This window comes from Arabidopsis lyrata (assembly GCF_000004255.2).
Source record: "Arabidopsis lyrata subsp. lyrata unplaced genomic scaffold ARALYscaffold_507, whole genome shotgun sequence".
NCBI lineage: Eukaryota > Viridiplantae > Streptophyta > Magnoliopsida > Brassicales > Brassicaceae > Arabidopsis > Arabidopsis lyrata.
Genome location: NW_003302212.1, coordinates 1 through 6,505, shown reverse-complemented (window position 1 = coordinate 6,505; position 6,505 = coordinate 1). Strand labels below are relative to the sequence as shown.

Sequence of the window (6,505 nt, the reverse complement as noted above, 5' to 3'; positions counted from 1 at the left end):
TTTGCACGACAGACGAGACATAATTCTTGGATTGGTGAATCCGAAGCGGCTAAATTATTCCGGTCAGCAATTTTCTCGGTTACGACCGGTTCAAACGATCTAATCAACAATTATTTCACCCCGGTGGTGTCAACCGTTGAACGGAAAGTCACATCTCCCGAAGTCTTCGTGGATACAATGATCTCAAGATTCCGATTACAACTCACCGTAATAATCGCTTCTCTAATTTCAACTAAACCGAATTAAAACCAAACTGGTTGATCAATAATTTATATGGTTTTGGCAGAGATTGTACCAATTTGGTGCGAGGAAAATCGTGGTGATTAATATTGGTCCCATTGGTTGTATACCGTTCGAGAGAGAAACTGATCCAACGGCTGGAGATGAATGTTCGGTTGAACCAAATGAAGTGGCACAAATGTATAATATCAAGCTTAAAACCCTAGTAGAGGATTTAAACAAGAATCTACAAGGTTCAAGATTCGTCTACGCTGATGTTTTTCGCATTGTTTATGATATCCTACAAAATTATTCATCTTACGGTACGTAATCTCAACCATTTGATCTCTTAATAATGCTATGTTACTTATTTTATATTTTAACTTATGAATTTGGTAATTTGATATTGTAGGTTTTGAAAGTGAGAAGATTCCGTGTTGTTCATTACTTGGAAAAGTAGGTGGGCTTATTCCATGTGGTCCATCTTCAAAAGTATGTATGGATCGTTCCAAATATGTGTTTTGGGATCCTTACCATCCTACCGAAGCTGCTAACGTCATCATTGCTCGGCGTCTACTCTCTGGCGACACCTCTGATATATTTCCAATCAATATCTGGCAACTTGCTAACCTCAAGATAAATGCATGAACCGTAATAAAGAAAACCTCATCTATATAGGGTTGGGCCGGTCTGCTATTGGCATTTGCATTTTGATCTAGTTAAGTTTGCTTCTTTTTTTTTTGTCTTATGATACATTTTTATGCTTATGATATATGTGTAATCTCTTGAAAGGTTTAGTGTAGCTGGCTTTCGAATGTTGAGACATTATATTTCTTAGTATTTTTTGGTTAGGTTTATATATCTAACCAATGATAGAAATTAAATATATCCAACATTCTTATGTTCTTTTGAAAAGCATTTTAACTATAGTGTTTCAAGGTTCATTTTGCTTCAAAGGATAAATGTAGTAATGCATCTAGTTTCAACACCAATCGAGACTCTTCTAGTTAATCTCGACCTTCTATCTGTTCGAGGAGATCCTACACGTCCTCTAAGCCCTAAAAACCTGCATATCTCTTCAGCCACTATCATTGATGCTCCTCCATTAAAGCCAAACGACTAGAAACTCTACAACGTTAATTCTCCTTTATGTTGAATGATTTCTTCCCTTTCTTAGTTTGTTCTACATCGTTGGAGGTCATCTATCTCAAGCCTATATAAGCTCTAACACTTTTTACTTTCAATTCAAGCTTTTTATTAATAAGAAATTTCAGTTTGCTGCAACACTTGTGTCTTGAATCAAATCATTGTTCTTGCGAATTCTAGGTAGTTCGTGGAATCAAACCACTTAAGTTTCATGTAGAGTCTCTGATCCTCGCGAGGAATAGCCTTTGGATCATATTCTCTAGCACTCGGTGTTGTGGATTCAACATCAAATCGGCTACTTCATCATCATCACCACTTCCGCATAGTTTTAGCCTTTGAATTTGCGAGTCTTGTGTTGGTGGAATCCGAGGCTTGCATCAAGTGGGAATCATCATTGAATAACTCCTTCGTTTGTACTTTGATTGGGCCGATTTCACTTCAAGATTTTTTGTAGTTGAGATAAGAACGTATTCCAAGTGGTCGTCGAGCTGGAAGAGTTGATCTTGGGCTACATTCGGCCTGGACAAGGATTGAAGATTTTCTCGGGACACCTTAATTAGATAGTTGTGGCCAGTACCAAGGTCGATGCTTGGTTTGATGTCCTTAAGAAAAAAAAAAAACGGATGAATTCTAAAAGGTAAATTCTTTTATCGATCTTACCGACAAAAATATTGTTTTTAGAAAACTCAAAGCAAAATTTGAGAACAATGTTCGGTTTTTCTTTGTTTTTTTTTTATTCGATTGGGATCATGAGATGATTTTTTTTGGATATTTCTAGGTATGCTTTGATTGTAGTGAGAAGAATCCGACATACGCATCGGTTACATACGGCATTTTTCTCTGCATTGATTGTTCAGCCATTCATCAAAGCCTCAGTGTTCATATCAGCTTCTTCAGGTAAACTTGTAGCAATTTCTTGATTCTGGCTAGGGTTTAATTGGGGCATGATAGGTTTTTAGTTCTTAAACTGTAGACTCGAGTGTGGGTTGAAATTTAAATGTCAGTTCCTTACACTAGTGGAGACTGATTAAAATCTTCGATAATATTTTCAAAGTGGTTCTCTGTCTTATTTGATCGATTAATAGCAAAAAATGCTAATGTACGTTCTCATTTTTCTTTTTCCAGTTGGTATAATAGATCAACGAATTTAGATTCATGGAGCCTTTAGCAGCTTAGGGCAATGATATTTGGTGGAAACTACCGCGCTCAGGTGTTCGTCAAGCAACATGGATGGACGGACGATGGCAATATTGAGTCTAAGTACACTTCAAGAGCTGCTGATTTGTATAGGCAGATTCTTGTTGTAGAAGCTATTGCAGAAGATACTACTACTGGTCTACTGGAACCGTCTAATGGGTGGGTTTTTCTTATTCTGTCAAGGAAGAGTTATTGATGCCACTTCTTGGCCATGTTGCTCCACCAAAGTAATCATCATGTTTCTTAGCAGATTCCGGAATGGACAGCTCGTCGATAGTTAAAGTAAGCCCGTACGTGTGTTTTAGTGACAGCATTGATCATCTAGCTAATTACTTTCATCTTTTAACTATTTTGATTACTAGGTTGAAGAATGGGATAAGGCAAGAAAGAGGTTCTCAAACGCAAAGTCCATTTCTTCTTCTCAGTTTTTTGGTAATGAGATTTAATCTTTTTTTGGAGATGAGATTAAATCTTCTGGTCTTGATGAATCAGAAACTACCCTTGAGGTAAGTAGAGATTTGCCATCATATTGTGATGTCAAACACTTGTTGCTATATCTCTATGATGTCTTTTTGATTCGATATGTTGACAGGTGAAGAAATATTTCTGGTCGTTAGTGAACAAATCAGCATGTAAAGTGAAGGAGAAGCTCGTGTCTACTCAAGATAAAGTTTATGACATCCGTAGGAAAGTGACAGACTTGATGCAGAAACTTCATGCCCATATGCTGATGCCATCCCTCTTGACACCCGTAGGCAATGGGCTGACCTAATGTATAGACGAGTAAGTTTTACCACACAGTCAAATTAATCTATCTCGGGTTCTTGATCTATTAGTTTTACCATAATTTTTCCGATAAACATATTTTCTGGTTGGTTGTTCTAAGAGGCCATTAGTAGTGTTGATACTCGAGATGAATTTGTCGGTCGACCCACATTTTGCCCCATACTTACCAGTGCTCAAACGGATGCGGGTAACTTACTGCGGAGTTATATGGGTTAGAAAAAAGTCAATCTAGCTATACTAGTATTTTGAAGCACATTTGTTAGCGAGTAGATTAAATTGTTATCCGACAAATTTGGTATAATCATCATATTTTAAAAATCACTAATTTTAAAAACAAATTGTTCCGGTCTACCGCAAGTTAAAATCTAGTTATTGTCTCAAATCGAACCAGATTTTGTAACTCTAGATCTAGTTTAAATCTCCAAACATGTATGTAAAGTTGTCTCAAATCGAACTTTTGTAACCGAAAAAGTCAACAGTCAACTATAAAGCATTTATAATAGATTTTTTTTTAATTAAAAATAAAACACCATTTTGGATTGGCTTTAAAAACTTCAGTGTTAAAAACACTAGAAACATTTTGGTTCAAATAAAGTATTTAGAATATCCCCCTTTGTAAACCTAAATTTCATCGTCTAATGGCTTCTGACAATCCAACGGACAAAAATATTGTTTTTAGAAAACTCAAAGCAAAATCTGAGAACAAGGTTCGATTTTCGTCAGCTTTTCTTGTATTCCTTATTTTATTTTCTGGGTTTTACGTACAGTAATTTGGAATCTTCGTTTCGTTTGTATATCCAAACTGAGGAACATAATTTCGATCATACCTAGAAGATCAGGGACTTGTTTGACTAAAAGAAGGGGTTCATGATAATTTCTATTGAATTTCTAGGTATGCTTTTTTTGTAGTGCCAAAAATCCGACATGGGCATCGGTTACATACGGTATTTTTCTCTGCATGGATTGTTCAGCCACTCATCGGAGCCTCGGTGTTCATATCAGCTTCGTCAAGTAAAACTCAGGAACAATCTTAATCCAATCTAAGCTTACACTTAATTGTACCAACTTCTTGATTCTGGCTAGGGTTTAAGGACATGATCATAGGTATTAGTTATGAAATATTAGACTCGAGTGTGGGTTGAATCTGAACTCCAGTTCCACAAGTTTCTCTAAAATAGACTCATTCAAATTATGACAAGATAATATATTTCAGAGTGGTTCTATGTCTTATTTGATCGATTTACAGCAAATACTAATGGAGCCAAGATGCTACGTTGTTTTTTTCTTTTTTCCGGTTCGATATAGATCAACGAATTTAGACTCATGGAGCCCTGAGCAACTTAGGGCAATGATGTTTGGTGGGAACTACCGCGCTCAGGTGTTCTTCAAGCAACATGGATGGACGGACAATGGCAATATCGAGTCTAAGTACACTTCAAGAGCTGCTGATTTGTATAGGCAGATTCTTGCTAAGGAAGTTGCTAAAGCCATCGCACAAGATACTACCACTGATCTACCAAAAGTATCTCCTGGGGTTTCTTCTTATTCTGTCAAGGAAGAGTTACCTCCCAAAGAAACTTCTTCTGTGATACATGAAGCTACCAGTGCCACTTCTTCGCCTAAAGCTTCTAATGAATTTTTGCCTAGTACGTTTACGAAACCTATCATTGCTAAGAGGACAGGAAAAACTGGTGGTCTTGGTGCAAGGAAGCTTACTACTAAGGTAAGCCTCGCGGGGTGTTTTTTAGAGCATGAAATGTTACTGTCCTCTTTTTTGGATGGAACCAACAGATTTTTTTCTTTCTTTCTTTCATTTCGGTAAAATGCAGCCAAAGGAAAATCATTATGAGCAGACCCCGGAAGAGTCTTCACTGCTTATTCCTGCAGCATCTTCAGCTATTAACCGCGGAATCAAATCATCAGCGGCTTTTTCATCTGCCTCTCAGTTTGAGAACAATGACGCCTTGCAATCCGGAGGACAAAGCGGTGGTGGTACACAAGTTCTTAGCCATGTTGCTCCACCAAAGTCATCATCAAGCTTCTTAGCAGATTCGGGAATGGACCGCCCGTCGATAGCTGAAGTAAGCACGTGTGTTTTAGTGACAGTATTGATCTAGCTAATTAAAGTCATCTTTTGACTATTTTGATTACTAGGTTCTTAGCCGTGTTCCTCCATCAAAGTTACCATTAAGCTTCTTTTATTTTACGGGAACGGACATGAGTTGTTTCGCCAAGAAATCAAGCTCCAGCTCGTCAGAAGTTCAAGTAAGCTTGTGTGTAATTTAGTGAAACTCCGAAACAGTTACAGTCATCTTTTAACTAATTTGATTACTAGGTTGAAGAATCAGATGAAGCAAGAAAGAGGTTCTCAAACGCAAAGTCCATTTCTTCTGCTCAGTTTTTTGGAGATGAGATGAAATCTGCTGGTCGTGATGAATCAGAAACTACCCTTGAGGTAAGTAGAGATTTGCCATCATATAATGATGTCAAACACTTGTTGCGATATCACTGTGATGTCTCTTTGATTCGATATGTTGACAGGGGAAGAATGATTTCTGGTCGTTAGTGAACAAAGCAGCATGCGAAGTGAAGGAGAAGCTCTTGTCGAAATCGAATCATCATCAAGATAAAGTGAATGACCTCCGTAGGGAAGTGACAATCTTGATGGAGATACTTCATGCCCAAGATGCTGATGCCATCCCTCTTGTAACCCGGCAGAATTGGGCTCACTTACTGTGTACAGAAGTAATTCTTACCACGCAGTCGATTTAATCTATCTTGGGTTCTTGAGCTTTTAGTGTTACCATAATTATTCTGATAAACGTATTTTCTGGTTGGCCGTTCTAACAGGCCGGTATGCTTGGTCGTCAACACACAGATTGCCCCATACTTAGAAGTGCTCAAAACGATGCGGGTAACTTACTGCGGGAGTTAATTGGGTCGAAAGGGTCAATTATGATATAAACAACATGTAAAGTTGTCTCAAGTCGAATTTGTAACTCTTGTTTAGATCTCCAAACATGTTAAGTTGTCGAACTTTTGTATCCGAAGTTTGGTCGACGACCAGAAAATCACCTTCAACAGAACAGTCTATATTTAATAAAACGTCAATGTATAAATAACAATCTCATGTATTGAGTGATTCGTTTTATGTTAT

At 37.5% G+C, this 6,505-nt stretch overlaps 2 protein-coding genes across 3 annotated transcripts; both read left to right on the top strand.

The window, feature by feature from the left end:
- Nucleotides 1-6: 6 nt before the first annotated feature.
- LOC9298489 (GDSL esterase/lipase At4g16230) lies at nt 7-1,150 on the top strand. Its single transcript, XM_002862368.2, has 3 exons — nt 7-207; nt 287-542; nt 632-1,150. The coding sequence occupies exons 1-3, from the start codon at nt 178-180 to the stop codon at nt 865-867; spliced, it is 522 nt and encodes a 173-aa protein (XP_002862414.2). The 5' UTR covers nt 7-177; the 3' UTR covers nt 868-1,150.
- A 1,358-nt stretch (nt 1,151-2,508) lies between these two features.
- Nucleotides 2,509-6,478, top strand: LOC9298491 (probable ADP-ribosylation factor GTPase-activating protein AGD8). 2 transcript variants are annotated; one of them, XM_021032285.1, is made up of 7 exons: nt 2,509-2,655; nt 4,807-5,071; nt 5,178-5,429; nt 5,503-5,613; nt 5,684-5,803; nt 5,890-6,093; nt 6,199-6,478. In XM_021032285.1, the coding sequence occupies exons 1-7, from the start codon at nt 2,546-2,548 to the stop codon at nt 6,310-6,312; spliced, it is 1,176 nt and encodes a 391-aa protein (XP_020887944.1). In that variant the 5' UTR covers nt 2,509-2,545; the 3' UTR covers nt 6,313-6,478. The 2 variants fall into 2 exon arrangements, with proteins under 2 accessions (XP_020887944.1, XP_020887904.1); XM_021032245.1 differs by lacking the exon at nt 2,509-2,655 and adding an exon at nt 4,221-4,359 and having other exon boundaries at nt 4,654-5,071.
- The last annotated feature ends 27 nt before the right edge of the window (nt 6,479-6,505 follow it).

Excerpts from the sequence above, each read along its gene's own strand:
- LOC9298489 (XM_002862368.2), top strand. The coding sequence starts at position 178 with ATGATCTCAAGATTCCGATTACAACTCACC. Across the intron at positions 208-286 it reads GATTCCGATTACAACTCACC|AGATTGTACCAATTTGGTGC; the intron begins GTAATAATCGCT and ends TGGTTTTGGCAG. Across the intron at positions 543-631 it reads ACAAAATTATTCATCTTACG|GTTTTGAAAGTGAGAAGATT; the intron begins GTACGTAATCTC and ends TTGATATTGTAG.
- LOC9298491 (XM_021032245.1), top strand. The coding sequence starts at position 4,307 with ATGGATTGTTCAGCCACTCATCGGAGCCTCGGTGTTCATATCAGCTTC. Across the intron at positions 5,804-5,889 it reads AATCAGAAACTACCCTTGAG|GGGAAGAATGATTTCTGGTC; the intron begins GTAAGTAGAGAT and ends ATATGTTGACAG. Across the intron at positions 6,094-6,198 it reads CTCACTTACTGTGTACAGAA|GCCGGTATGCTTGGTCGTCA; the intron begins GTAATTCTTACC and ends CCGTTCTAACAG.